This window comes from Mauremys reevesii, linkage group 6 (genome assembly GCF_016161935.1).
Source record: "Mauremys reevesii isolate NIE-2019 linkage group 6, ASM1616193v1, whole genome shotgun sequence".
Classification (NCBI taxonomy): Eukaryota; Metazoa; Chordata; order Testudines; family Geoemydidae; genus Mauremys; species Mauremys reevesii.
In genome coordinates this window covers 89,728,415-89,753,433 of record NC_052628.1, presented here as the reverse complement: position 1 = coordinate 89,753,433, position 25,019 = coordinate 89,728,415, and the positions used below count along the sequence as shown (strand labels likewise).

Below are 25,019 nucleotides of genomic sequence, written 5' to 3'. Positions count from 1 at the left end.
GCCCACCAGTCAATTCTGTAGCAAATGGAAAATTCTGAGGCAATACTGATGGCAAAAATCATTCCAAAACATGTTTTTGTTGAATCAATTTAAAGAGACAGTTCTACAGACTGCACACCATTATATTTTAGAAACTTTTCCTATTTGCATCGAGGTAGAAGAATAACAATACAGAGTAGGACATGCTCTGTTTGACCAGAAATTCCCAGGGAATGATGTGGAAAACACTCCCTTTCATTATGCATTGGCTTGATGAGCCAAAGTCACAGGGAGATGCAGGATTCCTTGCCAGAAGAGTGGTGCTATGAGGAGTGCCAGTTGCGACAGGGAGCCCCAAAGGACACAACTGAGCTATCCATGTTTTTATTGGTTTCTCACTCAAATTTTGGGGGGTGGGGTGGGTGGGAGGAGGGTCCAACCAGTGCTGAGGGCTTCTACCATTTTAAAAAGTTCTGCTAAACATCAAAACGTGCTAGACTTCCCCCACTAGTGTTTACTGCATGCTCTTACATAGCTTGTTATGGGAAAGTTTATTTACTGTGTACTCTTAAGTGGTACATAATTTTGCCCTTTTATTATTCTGCCCAGGCTCCAGCCTGAGTCCGAACACCTACACTGCTATTTTTAGTTCCATACTGAAAGCCCCACAAGCCCAAGTCAGTTGACACAGGCTCTGAGACTTGCTGCCACAGGTCTTTTTATTTTTTGCCGTATAGACATACTCTTATTGGTGGGGGAGGGGTAAAGGAGCAATAGATGCTCCACCATTGATCTAGCTGGGGGTGTTCCACTTCCAATCTTGCTGAATCCTTTTAGATCCTAGAGGCCTTGGGCCATCTCACTGGCTTCCTGCTTCCTTACAGCTCAGCTCCTGCAGGAGCCTACTGTACAGGTCTCTATACAGAAGAGGCTGGGAGGAAGGCAGATAAGTTAATGTGACATGATTAGGATCTGCATTTACTTGCCTGCAAAAGCTAAAAGGATTTCCAAGCCAGCTACATAGGCTTCCTTTTTCATCCCTCTTCCATAAATCCTGCTGAGATCCTTCTGTGGGGCTTGTGGGAGAGGGGAAAGGTGTCACAGTGGTGGGTGACTTTGCTGTAATGTTCAATGTAGTCCCAAAGCAAATACCTGCAGTACTGGATGTGGTTAGATGTGGTGACTGTGTAAATCGTAAAGGATCACGTTGTCATCTCTATACGGGACTGAATCACAGAGGATGCCTCCTTGGGGCAGAGCCCATGGGTACAGACTAGGAGAGCGATGTCATCAGAGAATTGTTTCTTTTGCAATGTGGGATGAGCCAGGCCAGCAACAACTGAGTGAACAGCCACTATCACCAACTTAATTCCCCCAACCAATCAGACTTTAGCAGGGAAATTAATTCACTTATGCATTTTCTTCACCTGCAATGTGGAAAAGCTTAGAAGGATTAAAAAATGAATTGGGGGTTTATATGGAACCTGAGAACATTCACGGTTACATGAGATGGGATTAAAAAAAAATGACAAGGGATGTAAACCCTCATTCTCCAGGGAATAAGTCAATCACTAACACCCTAAATTTAGGAAGAATGGTGCTATGATTAATCTTGCTCTGGATATACAACTCTGTGTATCTTAGGCCCACTGCCATGCACCCCATGTAGTTATCTGCTGTCATGATTACAGGACTAGCTACATCTTTGACTCATTCCCTGGTCTCTGAGTGCACATCCCAAGCACGTCAGACCTGTTTTAGGATGGAATCCTGCAGTTCTCCCACTCTTACATCACATCCTAGCCCACAGTGTCCTGTGCTTACCTACAACAGGTCAGACTGGATTAGGCACCAGTGGTTTTTCTGATCGGGAGCTTGTGACCAGTGGTTAACAGAGCGACTGGGCAGCCTTCTTAAACCAAAGTGTCTTTAATCTTAACAGTAAGAACAATGCATAGTAAAGAACAGTGTTATCAGACACAGAAATGAACACAATTTGTTGAGGAAGAGTCAGCACAGTTGTTGTTGTTGTTTGTTGTTTTTTAAAAGGGAAATCATGCATCAACAATCTACTGGAATTCTTTGAGAGGGGTCAACAAACACGTGGACAAAGGAGATCCAGTAGATAGCGTGTACTTAGACTTTTAGAAAATCTTCGACAAGGTCCCTCACTGAAGGCTCTTAAGCAAACTAAGCAGTCATGATATAAGAGGGAAAGTCCTCTTATGGATCAGTAACTGATAAAAAGATAGGAAACAAAGAGTAACAATTAATGGTCTGTTTTCAGAATGGAGAGCAATGCACAGCAGGATCCCCCCAAAGAATCTGTACTGAGACCAGTGCTGTTAAGCATATTCATATATGATCTGGATAAAGGGGGGTAAACAGTGAAGTAGCAAAGATTGCAGACGGTACAAAATTACTCCATGATAGTTAAATCCAAAGCAGACTGCAGAGTTACAAAGGGATCTCACAAAACTGGGTGACTGGGCAGCAAAATGGCAGATGAAATTCAACTTTGATAAATCCAAAGTAATGCACATTGGAAAACATAATCCTAACTATACATACAAAGTGATTGGGTCTAAATTAGCTATTAGCACTCAAGAAAGATCTTAGAGTCATCGTGCATAGTTCCCTCAAAACATCTGCTCAATGTGCAGCAGCAATCACAAAAGCTAACAGAATGTTAGGAACCATTAGGAAAGAGAGCGATAATAAAACAGTAAATATCATAATGCCACTGTATAAATCCATGGCCCACACCTAGAATACTATGTGCCGTTCTGGTTGACCAATCTCAAAAGAGAGATACCAGAAATGGAAAAAGTACAAGGAAGGGCAACAAAAATGATTAGGGGTATGAAACAGCTTCCATATGAGGAGAGATTAATAAGATTGGGACTTTTTAGCTTGGAAAAGAGACGAGTAAGGGGATATATCATCATAGAGGTCTATAAAATCATGAATGATGTGGAGAAAAGTGAATAATCAAGTGTTGTTTTACACCTTCACATAACACAAGAACCAAAAGTCACCAAATGAAAGTAATAGGTAGCAGGCTTATAACAAACATAAGAAAGTATTTCACCCAACTCTCTGGCAGTCTGTGGAACTCATTACCATCAGATGTTGTGAAGGCCAAAAGTATAAGTGGACTCAAAAAAGAACGAAGTAAAGTTCCTGGAGGATCAGCCCATCAGTGGCTGTTAACCAACATGGTCAGGGATGTAACCTCGTACTCTGGGTGCCCTTATGCCTCTGACTGCCAGAAGCTGGGACTGGAGGACAGGGGATGGATCAGTTGATAATTGCCCTGTTCCGTTCATTCCCTCTGAAGCACCTGGCACTGGTCACTTTTGGAAGGCCATTGGTCTGGCCCAGTATGGCTGTTATGTTCATAAAGTAATTGAAAACGTTTTTTTCAAACAACAAATACTCTATATGCATGGCTCTTACCCTATCACCCTAGGCTGGAAGGTCTAGCTTCAGGCCCCTAGGTGAGTAGGTGTCTGTCTGTTCCCTGCAAACTGCTCCCAAACAACTGCCTACCTCCTCTGGGCAGAGAGACTTGAAGTGTTTATAGCCTTTTGATCTGTTGGTTCTCAGCACTGACAAAACAAGCTGTGAAATGGGGCCAGGCCAGTAGGATCTTCCCAGTTAATAGCCCAGACATAGTTTCTGAATGCTGTATAAACACTTCAGGGGTTAAGAGACAATTACAGAACGCCCCACCTACTTCACATCTACATCTATGCAAAATGTCACCAGTGGTGTAAGTCGGGGGATAATTCTAACTTGGTAGGGTTTGTCTGGGCATAAATGACCTGATAGGGTGCAGTGGAGGATTGGGCCCCTTGGTCTCGCATAACCAGTAGAGATTTTTAGCAAAGCTTTGTGTGTTGGTAAAGAACCCGCTTTCTGCAATTGAATCTCAGGGCAGAGGAGAGCTTGAATATCTAATTCAAAACAATTTAGAAACTGCTTCATTGAGCAATAGCACTTTATATAGCTAGTCTCTGCTTGTTTTGCATTTACCCTTAAGACTTTAGTTCTTAGTATTCACACGCAGGCATGGGATAAGCATGTAAAAACATAGGGCTAGTAAGGGCAGCAACCTTAAGGGTGGGAATGAAAAATGTAAGCTCCTTTTCTAATTCTCTTCTGTATGCTCTCTGTATTAGAGGGTGTGTTTTGTGTTTTCTTCCCCTTTATGGAGTTGCATTTTTCATTTGAACTCTCCTGTCATCCATAGCCTTGTCCATGTTAGGAAAGTTTCTCACTGACCGTGGTGCAGCTGAACATGGTTTATTTTGGCCTGCATCTCCAAGTAAACCACGTACAGCACTATTCCAGGAATGGTTAAAACTTGCTGTACCACAGTTTGAGTCTGTGCTTGTTAAACACCGATGAGCATCGATTTAGCTGAGCTGTACCTATGCAGACAGTACAGTTCAGCATGAATTGTGAAAAGAGAGAGATGTTAAAACATTGTTTTGTTGAATATATTTGGCTTATATCAAGCTAGGCCAGCTTTTTCCATCTTGGGACAGACACTTGGCAGTTGAGGTATTACCTACAGTTGCATAGCTGTGATGGACAGGGGTGTGAAAAAAATCTATGCTGACCTAAGTGCCAGAGAAGACACAGCTCTGTAGACGGAAGAGGGCTGCTGTCATTTGGGGAGGTGGTCTTTTGTGCACCAACAGGGAAAAAAACCTTCTGTCTGTGTAGTCTGTGTCTACGTTACAGGGTTATGCCAGCATAGCTACAGTGATGTAGCTATGCTGCTATAGTCTCTCTAACATAGACCTACCCACAGGCCTGTGCTGCTGTAGTGCCATAGCGTAGATGATACAGTGACAGAAGACATTTTTCTGCTGTTGTAGTTAATCCACACCCACAAGAGGTGGCACTTAGGTTGACGGAATAATTCTTCCATGGACCTAGTGGTGTCTACACCAGGACTGAGGTAAGCTAAATTATGTCTGTCTGGGGTGTGACTTTTTAACACCTCTGAGCAATGTAGCTAGGTTCACCTACAGATTTAGTTTTGACCAGACTCTGGTCTACACTTAAAATTTAGATCACTGTAGCTGTGGCACTCAGAGGGGGTGTGTGAAAAATCCACCCCCCTGACCAGCATAGCTAGGCCGACCTAACCCCTGGTGTAGACGCAGTTAGGTCAATGAAAGAATGTTTCCACTGATGTGGCTACTGTCGCTCAGGGAGGTGGTGTTCCTACATTGGAAAACCCCTTCCATCTCCTTATGCTGCATCTAGGCTGTGGGGTTCAGCTACCCATTTGAAGCTGTGATTTTAGGGCTTGTCAACACACAGTTTTTGTATCACTTGAATCATGTATGTTTAAACACCAATACAGTTCAAGTGGTACAACCCCCAGTGCGGATCAGTTATACCAGTATAAATAGAGCCCTGTGTGGATACAAATTTATATCTGTGGATGCGGATATCCGTAGATATAAATCACTATCTGCAGAATCACAAGGCTCTCCTGGGAACCACAGTGATGAAAGGAGCAGAACGTGGGGCTGCTGCTCCCAGGAGCCAGCACCCTGCACCGGCGGAAGTACTAGCGTGGCTGCACCCCCCCCCAAACAGGAGACCCAGACAGCTGCGTGGAAGGGATGGGAGTGGGGTTGGAGGTGGTACAGCTGCTCCAGAGGAGCTACCGGCATGGGGTGCTGGCTCCTGGAAGCGGCAGCCACACATTCTGCTCCTTTTGCTGCTGTGATTCCTGGGAGAGCCCTGCAGTTCTGCGGATATAAATTTGTATCCATGCAGGGATCTAAATATAAAGCCTTGCCTGCACAGGAAAGTTTTACCAGTTATACAGGTGTAGTTAGATAGCTATAAAGTATAACATGCCTGCTCATCCCCTCCCCAATCCTGACACTTTTTATTCTGATGTTAAAGTGGGGGAGAGCATGGGGGTTGGTTTATCTTAAACCCCTTCCCAAGTAATATAAACTGGAAAAGGCCCTTTTTTATATCTGTTTAAGACCATCGCCTAAGGGGGAAGGGAGGAGCGTTATACCTCAGTAACACTATTGGCCTAATTTCACACCTCAGCCTATACCATAAAAGCTTTTCCACATAGAAAAAACCTAAAAGTGTGCTTATATTGTGTGTCATACTATTGTATTGTATTGTGCATAGACAAGACCGCGCTGATTAGGCCTCAACTGGAGTATTGTGTCCAGTTCTGGGCACCGCATTTCAGGAAAGCTGTGAACAAATTGGAGAAAGTCCACAGAAGAGCAACAAAAATGATTAAAGTTCTAGAAAACATGCCCTATGAAGGAAGATTGAAAAAAATGGGTTTGTTTAGTTTGGAAAAGAGAAGACTGAGAGGGGACATAACAGTTTTCAAGTACATAAAAGGTTGTTACGAGGAGGGAGAAAAATTGTTTTGAACCTCTGAGGATTGGACAAGAAGCAATGGGCTTAAATTGCAGTAAGGGAGGTTTATGTTGGACATTAGGAAAAACTTCCTAACTGTCAGAGTGGTTAAGCACTGGAATAAATTGCCTTGGGAGGTGGTGGAATCTCCATCACTGGAGATTTTGAAGAGCAGGTTAGACAAACACCTGTCAGGGTTGGTCTAGATGATACTTAGTCCTGCCTTGAGTGCAGGGAACTGGACTAGAAGACCTCTCAAGGTCCCTTCCAGTCCTATGATTCTAAGACCTCAGAGGTCCTCAACAGAAGTTTGCTTTGGATTTCCTTGGTACAGATTCAAGCTGAATGGAAAGCTGCAAATTGGCAGTGTCTGTGTTAACAAAGAACAGGATGCCTGATACTGCAATGAATATATTAGAAGCTGATAACTCTTAAGCTTAAACATTCAGCATGGCAAGCTAAAAGTTGACTTTTTTTTTTGTTGACAAACTTTCCGTGGAGCTTACAGTATCTCAGGTACCCTAAATACATGTTTTGTTCTTTGGGAGGAAAATGGTTATACTTTGTTAAAAGCGTTCATATTTTAAACATTGGCTCTGACTGCAAATTTGACAAGTTGGATGCATTTTCTATTTTCTGCTGTGCTTGTTGATTCAGAAATCTGTATCCTGTTATGACTGGAATTTAACTGTGCAGCAGGCCACATCTGGGACCTCTGAAGCTGTGTGTGTTTTCTTTGCAGGCTGCCTTGGCTGCTTTCATTATTATTTTGTGATTATAACCTTTGTTCATTTGGCCCATATAACAACTTTTTCACTTCCCTGCTTATTACAGTATTGCCCTAGTCCATAGTTCCTTCCACATAGGAGGTCATAAATGGTAAACACTTGTTGCAGTAAGGTTCTTTTTGCATTTCTCAGAAAATAGATGGCTAAATCAGTTTATCCCTCCTTTTCTAGGTTTGCAACAATAAGATGCATAAGCCCTGTTGGGAAACAACATACTTGCATGCATGTCACAAGGGACAAATAATTGCTAACACAACGTCAGTAATTTTCACTAAATGTAAACAAGGGTGAGTTGCCTGTTTTGTGCTTCAAATGAGTTTTTAAAGCATCATCTGATTTTTAGCTCATTCTGATTAGCGTTCTAGAACTTTACACATGTAGCAAAGTATTTAAAACAAATGTAACTGGAAACAGGTGACTAGTTTACAGGCGAACGGTCAGTAGGGAGGTCAAGGGAAGGTATTTGTGGGGAAAGCGGTGGATGTAATGTATCTTGATTTTAGCAAAGCTTTTGATATGGTCTCTCACAGTATTCTTGCCAGCAAGTTAAAGTATGGATTGGGTGAATGGACTAGAAGGTGGATAGAAATCTAGCTAGATCATTGGCTCAACGGGTAATGATCAACGGCTCAATGTCTAGCTGGCAGCTGGTATCAAGTGAAGTGCCCAAGGGGTCTGTCCTGAGGCTGGTTTTGTTCAACATCTTCATTAATGATCTGGATGATGGGATGGATTGCACCCTCAGCAAGTTCGCGGATGACACTAAGCTGGGGGGAAAGGTAGATATGCTGGAGGGTAGGGATAGGGTCCAGAGTGACCTAGACAAATTGGAGGATTGGGCTAAAAGAAATCTGATGAGGTTCAACAAGGACAAGTGCAGAGTCCTGCACTTAGGACGGAAGAATCCCATGCATGCTACAGGCTGGGGACCGACTGGCTAAGCAGCAGTTCTGCAGAAAAGGACTTGGGGATTACAGAGGACGAGAAGCTGGATATGAGTCAACAGTGTGCCCTTGTTGCCAAGAAGGCTAATGGCATATTGGGCTGTATTAGTAGAGCATTGCCAACAGATCGAGGGAAGTGATTATTCCCCTCTATTCAGCACTGGTGAGGCCACATCTGGAGTATTCCATCCAGTTTCCCCCCCCCCCCAACAGAAAGGATGTGGACAAATTGGAGAGAGCCCAGCATGGGGAATGAAAATGATTAGGGGGCTGGGGCACATGACTTATGAGGAGAGGCTGAGGGAACTGGACTTATTTAGTCTGCAGAAGAGAAGAGTGAGGGGGGATTTGATAGCAGCCTTCAACTATCTGAAGAAAGGGTCCAAAGAGGATGGAGCTCAGCTGTTCTCAGAACAAGGAGCAATGGTGTCAAGTTGCAGTGAGGGCGGTCTAGGTTGGATATTAGGAAACACTATTTCACTAGGAAGGTGGAGAAGCACTGGAATGGGTTACCTAGGTGGAATCTCCATCCTTAGAGGTTTTCAAGGCCGAGCTTGAAAAGCCCTGGCTAGGATGATTTAGTTGGGGTTGGTCCTGCTTTGAGCAGGGGGTTGGACTAGATGACCTCCTGAGGTCTCTTCTAAACCTCATCTTCTATGATTCTATGGTTCTACTCCAAACTCCACCTGTTCGAGACAACAAAATGAGATGGCACTGCATATGTTAAAAATGTAATCACACATGCTGTGCTCTTTTTGGTTGTTCCCCGTTACTGGAGTTCTAATACATCCATAGGCTGTGCTGGGTTCCTCTGTGGGACTCAGTCAGATGCCCTGCTGAACTTCTGCTGGCATGGCTCCTTCTTAGTTGGGGCCTGGGAGGGAATAAGTGGTGGTACTCTTGCCAAGCCTACTCAACTTGTGGGGTCACAATGACCTTGGCACTCAGATTGTGCAGATTTTGGCAAGAGTCTCTCCTCTTCTCCTTTTCTAATATACCTTGATGAGTAGCAAAATAGCTAACCATGTTGACCTCTAAATTATTATTACTGGCACTTACTGAAGTGAACGGAAAACCTCACCTTACAGCTATTGTTTCATGCAGTGGTGCTGTAGCCATGTGGCTCTCAGGATGTTAGAGGTACAACCTCATCTACCCTGTCTCTCTCGCTATTGTTTCAGGCTGTCTGCAAACTCTCAGTTACCTTTACATCATTGACACTTTGGTCACATTTACTTCATAAACATAACAGCTAGAGAGATACTTCTTATCCCCCCACCCCCTACCCCAAAATAAAGCTGAAATGATAGAACCAGAAGGCAGCATGGGAGAGGAGCCAGTATGCTATTCGAGCCCTGGCCCTCAGGTTGAAATTAATGGCCCAGATCCTCTGCTGCAGCCAAGGAGGGCGTTGTGCAACTGAGGGTGGGGCCAGAATGGAAAACCAGCTTTAAGCCACCTTTGTGCTTTATCGATCCTGAGTCTGCTGTGCATTAGGCTGATGCCCAGTGTAAATCCTTCCTAACTTTGTGCATTTACCAGGTTACCAAGGGATCTGTATGGTATGGGGGGTTTAGCAGTGGGTAGGGATACCCTACCTCACATGTCTCCTGGCCACCTCTCTTGTGCTGAGACACTGTAGGAGCCTCTTTTAGGCTACATCTGCACTGAGAAATTTCAGCCATTCTCCCACGGTTCGTCTAGCACAGGTGCAGCTGCATTGATGCCAGCAACTGTGGGAGCTCTAGCATTCATGTGCTGTAGGTATTTTTACTACCAGGTTATCTAACCCTGCTTAAACAATGGTGATAAAAATCACTTGCTCCGTTGACACCCTTCCCACCGCTGCCAGCACTGATGGTGCTGCTCTGGTGCTAGATCAGCATGGGGAAATTGCTGAAAATCCTGCGTAGACAAAGCAGTTAGAAATCCTAATGCTTATGTTTTAACCCTGAGTCCACATTGCAGAATGGTCCTGTTATAGTAGATCGCGTGTTGGCAGCACATGGGCTTCAGCCTATCCCACTTGGCAAGCCAGCCAACTCTGAATTAAAACTCTGTCACACTTGAGATAAGGGTATCGTGGGTGGATAGGACTCAGATCAGGGGCAACACTCAAGTTAACTTTGTAGTGAAGATAAGCCCTTGGACACTCAAAATGATCAGCTGTTGGAGCTATATATTGGAAAGGAGCTGCCATACAGTGCTGTCTAAAACTGTCAAATTTTAACTGCCTTTTTCTTGTTGTTTCAGGTTGCATGTCTGGTTGGACTTGATGCATGAAATTTGCATGATTCCTAACAACATATTTCTGGATTTGTCAGTGAACAAACATGGCCTACCCAGCGACTATTAGTGGCAGTACCTCAGGTAACGAACGTTGGGACGCTTTTCCCTATTGAGTTGTTTTTTTAAATTCTCTTTCTATAAAATTTTGAATCTGTGAGAAAGATCAAGGTGCAAATGACTTAAAAATATTTCAAAGTTTTTTCCTGCTTTCTCCTTAGTTATTTTTGTTTCCTCTTTTAAGGTATTTGGCAAATAGCTCTCCTAACTTGAACATACGAACTAAGGTTCTAGTGGCAGATCCTCACCTGGTATAAATCAATTGCAACGGAAGTAACTGCACTGCACTAGTTTGCACCAGAGATGGATCTGTCTCATAGAGTTTCACTGCAGAAAAACAAATGGATATTATACTATAGTTGTAGTGGAGTTTTAGGGAAAAGGAGCTCTCATGTGTGACATTGGAAGCCTATGGTGTTAATCATCCCTTATATGTCTGACTAGTACTTCTTTTGGTTTCCACCATTATTTAGAATTAGTTTTAATTATTCATTTTACTGTCCCTTCTTTGAGTTATGAAGATCCATGCGCATTTATTTGGGTCTGGGTACTCTTTAAAATTTGAGTCCAAGGGATGTTCAAGGGTTATTGATAAGGCTGATAGATTAGAAGGGGCCAGAGATTAGAGAACAGTTGATAGAAGTGCTGCAGCGCTTTTCCTCACTGTTCTGTCAATATTTTCTTGATCTCTGGAGCATTCCACAAACATGACTTTAGCATACTACAGTCAGGACTTCAACCGGGACTACATGGAGAATTTCGGGTGCAAAGCAGAAACTTATGCATACTCTTTTAACACCAGTGCACTGAGTTTTCCTAATGTATGTATGCTTGCAGCATGGGTGTGTGAATTGAGGTTTGGGTAGGTGGGAAGGGTGTTACATTTTTTTCCCATGGCATTCATGTGAAACCCTAAACATCTTTCTGGTGAGTCAAAAATCAAATTATTCCTATTTTAAAGATCATACAAAGTATTTACTGGACTCATGCATGCTTGTTGAAATGTAGTCTAATAGATATTGACAGGGACAGTATTTGTATTGATGCACATATTATTTGGCAATGTCCTAAGTTTAGAAACTTCTGTTATAGGGCTAGTATGAAATCCAAAAGGTACTGGCTGCATCAGTTATATTTGCGATAGAATTTTGCTATAGAATTCATCAATACAAAGGACTAGAAAGTTTTCTCTCTGGGCAAAAGGGAGTGCAGTTGTCTTTGGGTGTGCAAAGAGATGGGAACTCTTGTGTTCCCAAGCCTAACAGACTGGTAGGATAGATGGAAAACTTTATTGAAAGTGAAGCTATCAGTAATTTCTGATAATTGTTTGTCACTGGTAAAAACAGCCTTAAAACATGGCGATAGCAGAAACTACTTCATTTTAAAAAAAATCTTATTTTGAAAAGATTCAGGATCATCATATGATAAGGGAGGGTTTCCTCTTTTTATATAAAGAAAAAAAGTTGTATTGTGTGTGTAACCTTTTCTAGAAATAAATACAAAGTTAATTTAAAAAAGCTTTATAAAAGTCTTGCATTCTGAATTAGACACGAGTACAGGGTTAGCTCCTCATCCCCACGTGTTTTGGCTTTTAAAAAAATATATATACTCTTGATTCAGGCCAGGCAGAACTATTCACTCCTAAAAAATGTGTGGAATGTTCTGTATAGTTTCAGTGCATCAGCCTTACTTTTGACTATAGCTAATTGACTTTTTTTGTGTTGTAAAAATTGTCTAATAACTGAAAATGGTGAGTCTGATGACACTTCAACTTATAAGGAGCTAAATGTTTGAAATGGGGATATATTAGTACAAGAATCTTTAGTTTTGGGATTGATATGTAAATAGGATTCAATGCAGAGTAGAAACTGTTTGCTCCCTTACTCATTGAGAGCAAGTATGATCAATTGTGTCAAAACAAAAAGTTAGGTTGTGTACTGTTCCACTGCTTCATAAAGAACTGTCAGGACTTGTCTGCTTTATAAACCCTTGAGGCCGCAGTCCTAATGTGTAACACTTAGTTTTGTATGTGCATGCTTCTCCAATCCTTGACTATTTCACAATGGGTTAAGCGCTGGACTACAGACGTATGATTTGCTATTCTGCTGTACTGAGTGAGGGAGATTGCCTTTAACTCCTGTTCATCTGGGCGTTGGACATATTAAAGCAGGTTTCTTAATTGCACAGTGTTCTAAGAGTGAAAAGAAACTTCAGAGGTGGGGATTTTCTGCACACAGTACCCTCTGAATCAGTTGTCACCAGGAAAAGAACTAGGTAGCTGTGTAATGAGCTTCAGCACTAGATTTATGCTACTTAAATAGTTTGACTGCTTTGAGTACAAATTCAACCACCATCATCTACAAGGTGATTAAAGAACAGTGCTTTGCTTTAGCTGTTAACTTACCAACGTGAGTACGGAGACCACTAAATGTGTCCTTTTGGTTAATTTTCTGAATACTTGAGCCTGTCTGGTATGATTGGCAACTGCAGACAAGGTCTTGAGGGAGTTTTCAGGTTTGTTTGTAGGCAAGGTTCTCTCTATTTAGCATGTATATACAAATACTCTGAGAACTTTTTTGAGGAGTATGCATTGAAATGAAAATACATTTAGTTATAAATATTTTGTTTGTGTATGTAAGGCCATCTACAAAGCAAATGATAATTTTATCATGAAAGCAAGCTATGAGAGAGGTTGTTGATTTATAAATTTTAATAGTTCTTGTATATTTCAGCAAAGATGGTGTTCTTTAAATACGGCTAATAGATAACTGGAACTGTAATGGAATTCAAACCTGTCGGTCAGTGGTTCAGTTTGCTGATAAATTACTAAAGTCAAGTTTAATTATTCCTTTTTTGGTTTTGTTGCACAGTATTCATCTGCATTGCAAAAGTTTTTTGTGTGTGCGTGAACTATAAGCTTAGTTAATCATCCTCAGATGTTAAAGGAAATGAGTTTTTAATAAGGACTCGCTTTTAATTCTTGGTTTAGGTCTCACTAACATCAAGCATTATCAATGTATAACCTGTTCAGGAGGCAGCCTAAGTTGCTGCAGATGACCATGAGAGATAAATGGCTTTCTTTTCTCTTTATAGGAAATAAGTTTTCTGTTTTGTTTCACTGTGGGTTCCTGTGGGGCACTGAGTACTCTCAACTCTTCACTTTGTAGCATCCAGTCCTGAACTGGGTTTGGGTTTTTGTGCTGACTGAATAGGTCTCTCAACTCAGTGGGTTTGAAGGTGCTGGGGAAGCGCATAGCGGCCTAATGCACTTGTTAGAGCAGCTGCAGCAGGCACTCTGTTGTTAATGTCGTGCTTAAGTGAGGAGCTGTGTGGAAGTTCGGCCTCATTATGTCCCTATACCAACCAGTGACTCTAAACAAAGTTCAAGCACTGAAAGGCAGGGCAGCTAAAATGATTATTTCTCAGATTAGTAACAGTGTCTTCACCACCGTCTGGGTTCAATTTACAGAAAATATTACTTGGTTTATGAATCAGCCTTAATAGACACAGAAGCAATATTGTGAGCCCCCCCACACACACACTTTTAAGTCTATCAAGGTTTTCACTAAACCCCTGTTAACAGAATGTCACAACTCATTCCAGACTGAAACTTACAATATGGGGGTTTCCTTGGAAGTAATCCCAGTCCCCCCCCGCCCGAAAAATCTTTAATGCTTTATTTTGAATGCAAAAGTCTTGATTCTCTTAGCTGCTTTCTGATCTGTTTTAACTTAAATAAATTAGTTTTGGATCAGGTACACCAATGCGCAACAAATCCCATAATATGAAAGTGGATTCACTGGTGCAATGAATACCCAAGAAATTACGCTATTCCTACAATACAACAAAGCTAGAAAACACTGCTAGAGAATTGATCAAGAGGGTCACGATTCAATCTTGTACTCTCCTCAAAGGCAAAGAGCAAAACTAAGCATAATCCTTCTTACTGATACCTCTGCAAATTTGTGTGTAGAGCTTGCGGAAGCGTCCCATGCATCAATGCTTAGCAAGGAAAATATCTTTCCTGAAACCCACAGTCAACTTGAGGGAAACTGTTAAAATTTTAAAGGCATCCTTGCATTGCTGTGCAATAGGTAAGGTCACAGGGGTCTGTATAATAGTACGGTAGCATAGGCCCTGTGATGGGGTATTTACCCCACAAATGCTGTGAATGGTTTAATATGGGCCTGAGAAGCTAATTAACCTATCTGCTTGTGTAACGCCAACAGACCCCAGTCGTTGGCGGGCAGGATCGAACTGAGGACCTCTGGAGCTTAGTGCATGAGCCTCTTATCAGATGAGCTAAAAGCCAAACTGGCTGTTATCTAAGGCTATAGACTCATTTTATCTCTCTCTATGTGGTCTCAGTGCCACTAGATGGGACAGAACACCACACCCAGAAGGTGTGTGGGTTACACTTGCACCCATTTGAAAGGGCCAGGCCTACCTAGAGAAAAAGCCCAGCTGGAGAAGAGCTGGTTTGTTTTCCCCTTAAAGAGCTGGGTGAGCCCAGTTTGAGGAGGAGACCCAGAGGAGAGGAGGTGGAGAGTTCCCTCCCTTTGGGAAGCAGCCCAAAAGAAGGCTGAGAAGCAAAGAACTGACAAGATTCTCCAGCTGGAAGGCTGACTAGAGATAAGGGCTTTGATAAGCTGTAGCCGTGCTGAACCCCTGAGTGAGGGGAGTGTATCCCAGCCCCTGGACTGTGGGCTTGATCCAGGCACAGAAGCCTGTGGTTAGACACGAGAACAGTCTAGAGCAGCAGAGATTCCTGAGGAGGTGGGTGGCTGCTGTGCCCAGCTGGGCTCAAGGTTTGGTTTGTATACATTTTGTTGGACTTTTTAAAGGACTCTGTGGCCTTGGAAGGGGCCTGGTCTGGCTGGAGGGTCAGGATACGCCTATGGCCGGAGCAGGACAATGGAGGGGCACTGAGGCACAGCTGCCTCAGTGCCACATCCAGCCAGGAGGGGGCGTGTTGGGGCAGCAATTTTGCCACAGCCCAAATCAATTTATTCTTTGCTTTAATGTTGTTGGTTTTTATGGGGGGTGGAGAGGGGTGAGTGTCTGTGTATTTTTTCCATTGTCATATGCAGTGTTGTTCCCAGATCAGTCCCATGATATTAGAGAAACCAGGTGGGTGAGGTAATATCTTTTATTGGACCAACTCCTGTTGGTGAGAGAGACAAGCTTTAGGGCCACACAGAGCTCGTCCAATAAAAGATATTGCTTCACCTTCCTTGTCTCTCTATTTTTTCCCTCAGGCTAAATTTTTTTCTATAACTTTTCATTGTTTTTAGAATATTTTTCCTCTAAAAACCTATTTCTAAAAGATGTGGGGATTTTTCAAACTTACCTTACCTTCTCCCTTGCCTGTTTTACTTTCAATGCAGGGTTTTCTGTCTCAGGTATTTACAGGGCCCTATTGCTGTAGAATCAGAGTGTCTCAATCTTAATGTAGTTATCTTCACAACCCCTGGGAGGGAGGGAAGTGCTGTTATCTCCATTTTACAGAGGCACAGAGAGATCAAGTGATATATGCAAGTTCACATAGGAAGCCTGTGGTTAAGCAGGCAATTAAACTTAGATCTCCCATGTCTTGGGCTAGAACCCTAACCTCTGGATCATCCTTCCTCTTCCTCCTTTCCCTTTCCCCTCTCTCCTTTTTCTGCTCCATGCCTGCTTTCCAGTCGTCTTGGGATTGGGGCTGGAGCACAGGTGTTGTACGCTCTCCCCGGTGTGTGGGTGTGATGCATTAATTGGAGGGTGTTGTCTTCTACATGCAAGTGAGCTGAAATCTCTGAGACTATGGATTAGATCCTGCATGAAATCTTTTTGGTTGAGTGAGATTTTAAATATTGTCCCCCAACTAATTTTCATACTTTTCGCTGCACATAGAGGAATATATCCTCAGAGCATTCAGTGTAATCCAGTGAGAGTCAGTGATGGGTTAAAAGGGTTTGGAGACCTGCTTCATATAAGCAACCAAGCCTTTAGGTAGAGCTCTAGAGTACAGGCTTCCAAGCAGCAGCTTATCCTAATTTTATTTATATTTAATTTTAAATATTGAAGTCTGATAGTCAGCTAGCTCTCAAATACAACTGATTGAGATTCCCTGGCTCTAAAGAGAAAACTGTAAAAACTACTGGCCCACTTGGCAGAGTGTTTGTTCTCTAATGGCTTAATCCAATTTAGGGTGACCAGACAGCAAGTATGAAAAATCGGGACAGGGTGTGGGGGATAATAGGCGCCTATATAAGACAAAGCCCCAAATATCAGGACTGTCCCTATAAAATCAGGACATCTGGTCACCCTAATCCAACTCCCACTGAAATCTCCCATTGACTTCAGCAGGACATGGATTCAAGCCCTAGGTTTCAGAGACCTGATTCTGCAGGAGCATACTGACACTGTCTAGATTTAAAGGGGGAGCAGGGCACAAGTAGTGCATGAGGAGAAGAGCAGCCAGCTCTTCAGGAATAAGCTGTACTACAGGTTTGGGGAAATGTTGCCAAGTCCTGTGATTTTTATCACAAGTCTTGGGAGTTTTTCTTAAAGCCACATCTCCTGGGATCATCTGATTGGGAGAATCTCTGCTTGCTTTTTTAAATTACAAAATAATCATAATAAAGTTTGAAGCCCTCATGCTTGCAAAAAAGAGGCTTGAAAATTTCAACCATAAAGGCACCCAAGGCCAAAACGCAAATAAAAAGAATCCAGCATTACTTTTTTAAATCTCATCTCTTGGGCTCTATAACAGTGTGTAATTGATCAGCCATTGATTAAAACGTCTATTAATAGTTTATTAAGCCTTTATATTAAGGCTGCATTTACAAAGTATGACTATTTTAAAGCAAAACTTCTCACTGATTTCTAGGAAATTTTACAAAATATTTATAGGCATGTTCTCCATTGCTTACAAGTTTGCTTGAGCTACCAGGGTATTTTTATGATAAATCGTTACAGTAGCTTCCCTGATTTTTTTTTTTTTTTTTTTAAGGCTACAGGAAACTCCTCAAAGAATATGATCTTGGACCGTGTACAACTAAGCACAAACCTCTGGCAGACCCTGCAGGGTCAGGATTTGTAATGTATGCTAGTTAAGGAGAAACTAGATTGTAATAGAACTTTAGAGTGTTAATGGAATCTGTTTGGTGATTCTCTTAGGAAGGCAGTTGTTTTTCTTGTCATCTAGGTTAAAGTTAAAATACATATTTTTTTGGTGTGAATTTCAACACTAAATTGAGATGAGCAGAAGTGAGTATTTAAGATCGTAGCAGCTCAAGACATTTGGCTTCTGTGATGAAGGTTGAAACTTCAATACCATTTTTGCACTAATTTGAACATCATGGATGACCGCTGGGAATGACAGGCATAAAGACAACTGTTAGCATTCTTCTATACTCCAGGGCTGGTTTCCTGAAGAACAGGCTTTACCAGAGTAGTGTTGCAGTGCTACTGAGTCTGCAAATGTTGAGTCCCCTTAGTTCAAACTTCATAGCGTTTGCTTAGTTTGGCTGTTATGAGCTAATCAGGTTCAGATGAGTTCATATTTTTGTGGAACCCGTCACCCAACCAGTGCTGGTTTGGTTTACTGGGACAGTGTGACTCACAGTATAAATATGTAGCTATGGCTTGCCTTTCCTTCAGTATTCAGAGTGTGATAGGCATCCATCCTATCGTGATTACAGTGAAAGAGAATCAACTGAATGCTTCCTCTTTTTTTGACTGTTGATTTGGCACCTTTGCTTCCAAACAAGAGAACAGTGCTGAGTTGCTGCATCTCTTTCTGTGTTCCATGAATGGGCAGACTGCAGCAATACCCGCAAGATTTATACAGCTGGTACCTTACCAGTGCCTCACCCTTGGAGATGTGCTGATTCACCTTGATGATGCACACCACTTTAAAACAAACTAGGGTGGAGACCTTGACATTAGTGGAGTGGAGGGTTGAATGCACCTCAAGCAGTTTCAACAGCACAATGCCATTACAAAACTTATCTAAATTTTCATTAAACCCAACATCTCTTACATAGTAATTCCAAATCTGCCTAAGGGGCAAATTTCTAACAATTCTGAATGGACACATGTTTTAATAGCTGACTACCTACCTGTCTGTTTAGGGTGGATTTATAGTAGTATCTTACACACTAATTATTTGACTCTAGAGGTGCTGTTGACACCACTACTTCCTCTCCAGCAGTGTATTGTCATGGCATTAGCCTGACTTTGAGTGTTGTTTCTCTCAAGCTTCCCCAGTAATTTTACAAACAAATGTCATTAGGGGCTTGTCTACACTGAAAATGCTGCAGTGGTTCAGCTGTAGCGCTTTAGTGAAGACACTACCTACGCTGAGGTGAGGGCTTCTCCCATGGGCATACCCATAGGTACTCCACCTCCCTGAGAGGTGGTAGCTATGTCAACAAGCCTTCTTGGTGACAGAGCACTGTCTACACTGGGAACTAGATTGGTGTAACTGCGTCGTTGCTCAGGGGTGTGGAAAATTCACACTCCCGAGTGACGCAGTTATATTAACATAAGTTGCTTGTGTAGACCAAGCCTCCACTGTTTCTTCATGTGTGGATAATACTCTCCGAGATGTCCCTTTATTTGGGAGGAAATTGAAGTCTGGCTGAAGATAAAGCCAGATAAGATGGCACTGATGCTAATAGGAAGGGCATAGCACTGAGCACTGACAGGATCTGTCACTTAATGTTCTACATCAGGGAGCATTGCAGCCAAGGTGGAGCGCAGTCTGTATCTTGTTGGATTGCTCATTTCTCCTGGACACCCAAAATATCCAGCCTGTCTACAAACACCTTCTATCTTTGGTTAGCCAAAAGACTACTCCCCTTCCTCTCTAGTGCGGATTTGCCTATGGTCATCATCCTCTTCTCACGTCTCAAACTTCTGCTGTATACTATGCCTGGTCCTGACCGTGAAAGCTGCATGGAGATAGCAACTGGTCCTTCTTGTGTGGTCTGCCTCTTAACAGGAAGAACTGGATCCCTCTCTGATTTGAATCCAGTTAAAGATGCAGGTCCTTACCTTCTAAAATCATTAATGGTCTTGGGACGAAAGTATCTCAATGACCACCTGTTCCCTATCCCCACCACAGTGGTTGTGATCAATAGGGGCATGGACACTCACAGTCCCCAATGTGAAGCTTTGCAGAATTTATGTGAGTCTCACTTTCATATGACACTATGACCCGGATTCCACTCTCACTTAGACTAGTGTAAATCCAAAGTAACTCCACTGATGTCAGTAGAGTTACTCCAGATTTACACTGATCTGAAAAATAGAATCTGGCCCCTTGGTGAAGTGTTAGATATGTTTAACTCATTTGTTTCCAAGAGCAATCTTGCACACACAGGAGACAGCAGTAGATGTGCATGTAGGTGTCTCAGTAGAAGCACTAGAATAAACTCTCCCGAGACTTGTGAGACGGGGAACAAAATCAGTGATGAGCTTTTACCACCTGACACTGTTAAGTGCAGATTCAAGAGTCCCAAATCTTTCTGTATCCCTTTGATCCAAAAACATTTTTCTGGCACTGTTCTGTAGTATTCCTGACACTTTTCTCTGAGCTTCTCCTGGGAAAAGAGGTTGGGAATTATCTATAGAATTGTCACGGTTTTCTAGCTTTTTAAATCCATGGACTTAATTGAAGTTCCGGTAGTTTGTTTACAGCTAGTAATTTAGTGCCTGATGTCTGAGTTTAATCTGGTTCCAATTAATAATTCTGCAACAGAAATGAATGAAGGAATGACCTTACTTGGGGTATTGTAATAATTTACTCACTCCACACCCTTTTATATAGTACATAAGCCCAAAGATTACATAAAAACAGCCTCTACCAGGTTTTGCTTTCTCAACAGTACTAGGGAGTGAGTGAGTTCTTCCAGTGCATACTTCAGCATTACCCTCATATCTTGTAATCCTTCCTCCTGAAATGCAATTCCACTCTGCTCCCAATGGGACGTAACTTTGTATGTGAACATACTCATGCTTCCTTCTTCTTTCATCCAAATTCATAACTATCACAGTTATTGAAATAAATGGTTGAACTTGTTATCTGTATGCTACACATTGCAGCTTTCACAGCACATGGTGCTTAGAATAGTAGCAGTGTCTGAATAACACAGTTCCTAGTTGGCTGGATAGACTTTAAATTACAGACTTCCTCTTGGAGACTTGTTCTGATGGATCCTGGTCTGAGCTTGGACACAACCAGCTTTTTAGAGATCCCAAAATTTGGATTTAGAGTGGCAGATGCTGTTGCTTCACATCCATCTTGCTTCTTTTCTGTCTAGTTACAAACATCTAGACATTTGTTCCCTCAAGTGGACAGTATGATACTGCCTCTCTGGTAACCCTTCCCTATTTGTCCTGTCATTTGACTTTTTATGAATGTGGCTTTTACTACATTTTATTTTATTATACTACTGTCCTGTACCCCATGTGCTGTGTGTGGTAACTTACAGAGAACAAATATTTTGAATATGGAACTTCCTGGAGCTCCTTTTTCCTTTTCATTCAAGGAGCTTGAATGAAATAAATAGGAGCTTCCTATAGTCAGTGAATAGATTACCTCCCCCTAGAAATTTCCTTGAAAATCCACTTCACATGTGTTATCCCAAAAGTTCAGACTTGGCTGCCACATTGTTCAATATAGTCCACCGATCATCCATGCTCATAATATGCAGCCTTTCCATTTAATATGATGGACTCCAAAGATACTTAATTCAGTAAGATCTTCCAAAGGTATTGCAGGAAATTGCCATATCTGTCACAGGCATGGCAGCAGAACTCCAAATAGACATGAGATTATTTTACATCTTTCCCTGGAAAAGCATTGTGGAAAAAGGCAGTGCATATTTTTCAAGGTTCAATAACTCATTCCTTCCTCGCTGCAATTGTGGATTTATTTATTTATTTGTTTATTTTGCTCCACGTTAGTGGTAAGTGTCTCCATACCTTTTACATAAAGGTGCTGTCACAGATCCACAAGGCATGCTATGACTCTGGCAGTGTATGCTTCTAAGTGCTAGGCCTTGAGCCTCTGCTTTTTACAAAGGTGAAGCCCTGTGGCTCCACTACTCTGAGACTGAGGCTCTGGTTTCAGCACATCCATTTCTCTCAATGGCTCCTTCCACAGGTCTAAAAGAGTTTGAACAATGCTGGAGACTTGCCGTCTTGTGAGCTCTACAGCCAGCAGATGTGTTGCAGTGACACAGGACAGCCTGTTCAGAACAAGATGCCACTTACTAGTCAACTGCAATATAGTATTTAGGGACATTGAGTTAGAATGGTAAAGCAAAGCTTACGTGCACATGCATGTTACAGCACAGTCCACCCATCTCACCCAAACATCCAAGATTCCACCCCCTAGTTCATTCGTTAGCAACATTCTTACTACAGTCTGCTAACATGTCTGTTCTTTATCTCAAGCTCCAGTCATGCTGTTTCCACATGTTGTTATATCCACATTGCCTGGCAGTCCTTAAAAGTTAATGTCCAGTCCTTCATCTTCCATTCTATCTCCAAGGGAACTCCATATATATGTTAACTGGTCTTGACAGATCATTCATACCCACCCCTACCTCAGCCCAATGTCTATGTGGTGAACACCAAGTCACGTCGTTGCTTTCCCTCTGCTGTGTCCCAAGAAAGAAATTACCTCCTTCATTCCTGGTGGGTAACAATACAAAAGGAAATGGGGAGAAACTGAGTCCTATACTTGCTTTTCATAAAAACAGTCCAGAAATTTTCCACATTCTCCACAGGTGTGCTCAGAGGGTGTCATGAGCAAAGATCATATGGTATCTGAGTCAAAATATGATGAGCCTTGCCTATCCTGCTTACCGAAAAAGGGCCTGCACTGTATCTTATGGCATAATGGCCACTTCTCCTTAAATGGTCCCTTGAAATATGTGTTAACTATTTATGCTAAACAATCTGTTCCACTTTGTATTTAGCAGTAACACTTTTTGAGTTAGTTTCCCAGACCTGAAGAAGAGCTCGGCATAGCTTGAAAGCTTCTCTCTCACCATCAGAAGTTGGTCCACTAAAAGATATTCCCCCACCCTCTTTGTCTCTCTATCCTGGGATCAACACCGCTACAACAACACTGCATATGTCTTATGGCTCAAGTTAGTCTCCTCTCACTTAAACTGGCATTCTGGTTTCTGTAATAAAGACTCCTTCCAAGAATTCTTTTAAAAGGTGACATTGAGCCATGAGTGCACAGCACTGGTCTGGTGTCAGAGCAATTAAATTCTTGAAAGACACTCTTAGACTTTAAAGCCAGAAAGGACCATCATGATCATCTAGTCTGACCTCCTGCACACTGCAGGCCTCAGGACCTCACCCACCCACTCCTGTAATAGACCCCTAACCTCTGGCTGAGTTACTGAAGTCCTCCAATCATGGGTTAAAGATTTAAAGTTACAGAGAATTCACCATTTACACTAGTTTAAATCTGCAAGTGACACATGTCCCATGCTTCAGAGGAAGGCAAACCTACCTCCTCCTCCCCCAGGGTCTCTGCCAATGTGACCTGGGGAAAAATTCCTTCCTGATCCCAAATATGGCGATGAGTTAGACCCTGTGCGTGTGGGTAAGACCCAGCAGCCAGACACCTGGGAAAGAATTTTCTGTAGTAACTAGGAGCCCTCCGCATCTAGTGTTCCATCCCAGCCACTGGAGACATTTCCTGCTAGCAGCCGCAGATCAGCTACATGCCATTGCAGGCAGTCTCATCATACCATCCCCTTCATAAACTTATCAAGCTCAGACTTGAAGCCAGTTAGGTTTTTGCCCCCCAGCTCCCCTTCGAAGGCTGTTCCAGAACTTCATTCCTCTGATGGCTAGAAACCTTCACCTAATTTCAAGCCTTCCCTGTACCTGTTCCAGTTTGAATTCATCTTTCTTAGACATGGGAGACCAGAAGTGCACAGAGTATTCCAGATGAGGTCTCACCAGTGCCTTGTATAATGGTACTAATACTTCCCTGCCTCTACTGGAAATACCTTGCCTGATGCATCCTAGGTTTACATTAGCCTTTTCCACACCTGCATCACATTGATGGCTCATAGTCATCCTGTGATCAACCAATACATCCAGGTCTTTTTCTTCTTCTGTCATGTCAAACTGATACATCCCCAGTTTATAGCAAAAATTCTTATTGTTAGTCCCTAAGTGCATGACCTTGTACTTTTGCACTATTACATTTCACCCTGTTTGTATTACTCCAGTTTACAAGAGTTTGAACAGGGAAATCATTAACAATATATTAATTGCTGTACTCAGTTATTGACACTAGCTCCCCTGCTTGGCCATCAAAAGTGCATGTAAATTTTATACAGGCATGTAAGTAAACTAAGTGGACACTTCATGACATAAAGGGTCACGTTTTCAGCTGTACCTCTCTATGGGTACATGAAATTGATGTTTGCACATAAACTGGATTAGCTAAGTATCCAGTCTGTTCTCTTAACTTATTTGCATACTTAAATGCAGATTTTGCATGTGAAAGCTTAGAGGCTGAGTTAGGGCTGGCTGGAAGGGTGACCATAAATCTGCTTCCGTCATTGGTATATCTGCTAAAGTTTGAAGTCTTTAAAAGAAGTTATTTAAGCCAAAAATACATGTTTGACATTTTATACACTAAATTGGCACACATTTTAGTGAGATGCTCCTTTAAAAAAGAGGTGGGGGATAAGGTGTTCTGAACAACATTTAAAAAAGCGAGCACTTCATCTATATTTTTCCATCAGTGGTGGAACAAAGACCCTCTTGGACAAATGTCTGAGATGAATCATGTTCAGCTTGCACTTGGACCTGTGTCCCTTGGTCTGTCTGATTTTTGTTTTGGAAGGCGTTGTGATATAATCTGTTGTTGTATGAAGCCAGAATGGCCACCAGTAGACACCTGTCTATATACTGGGTCCTCTGTTTTCTGCCGACAGATCGGGTTCTCAGTCATTAGTGCTATTCTCTAGCCTTTTTTTTTTTTTTTGCTTCCATTGTAAACAGTAGCTGATAGTTTTTGTTTGGCACCATAATAATCTGGAAGGCCAAGAGAGTGAATAAACACACAATATCTGCCTTTGGTTTTAATATTCATTAGTCCAAATAGATGTCAACATGTGCTGTCAATCTATGGAGGAAATTCTGACACATTTTCAGATAGTTTTTCTCCCCTTATGTTTATGGCAGAACTTTTGGGCCTGCTGGATTATTGAGAGAGCTTTGAAGAAGGTCTGTTATGGTTGCGTGATCTTGGACGGGAGAAATCTCTGTCAGATGTCAAGCACTTGAAACCACAAAATAATAAGAAGCAGATGGAACATGTGGGGACAGCTGCTGTTCTCTTTCCCTTTCCAGAATGTTTCGCTATCCTTTAATATGTGTTTTCATTACTCCGTTTTTTCCAAAAGAATTTTGGCATCTACTTTTGAGCATAACTTCAAGTTTGGGGGGAAGAGGAGGAACTGTTTCATTTTCATCTCCTGTATCCAACAAACTCCCATGGAAGAAA

At 42.2% G+C, this 25,019-nt stretch overlaps 1 protein-coding gene across 4 annotated transcripts in view; it reads left to right on the top strand.

Moving 5' to 3' along the window:
* Window positions 1-25,019, top strand: part of KANK1 (KN motif and ankyrin repeat domains 1) — a 170,328-nt gene that overhangs the window by 99,936 nt on the left and 45,373 nt on the right. For all 4 annotated transcript variants that reach the window (XM_039544070.1, XM_039544071.1, XM_039544068.1 and 1 more), the window contains one exon: window positions 10,388-10,504. In XM_039544070.1, coding sequence (XP_039400004.1) covers window positions 10,468-10,504 — 37 coding nt within the window. In that variant the 5' untranslated portion in view covers window positions 10,388-10,467. The remainder of the gene's footprint in view (window positions 1-10,387; window positions 10,505-25,019) is intronic.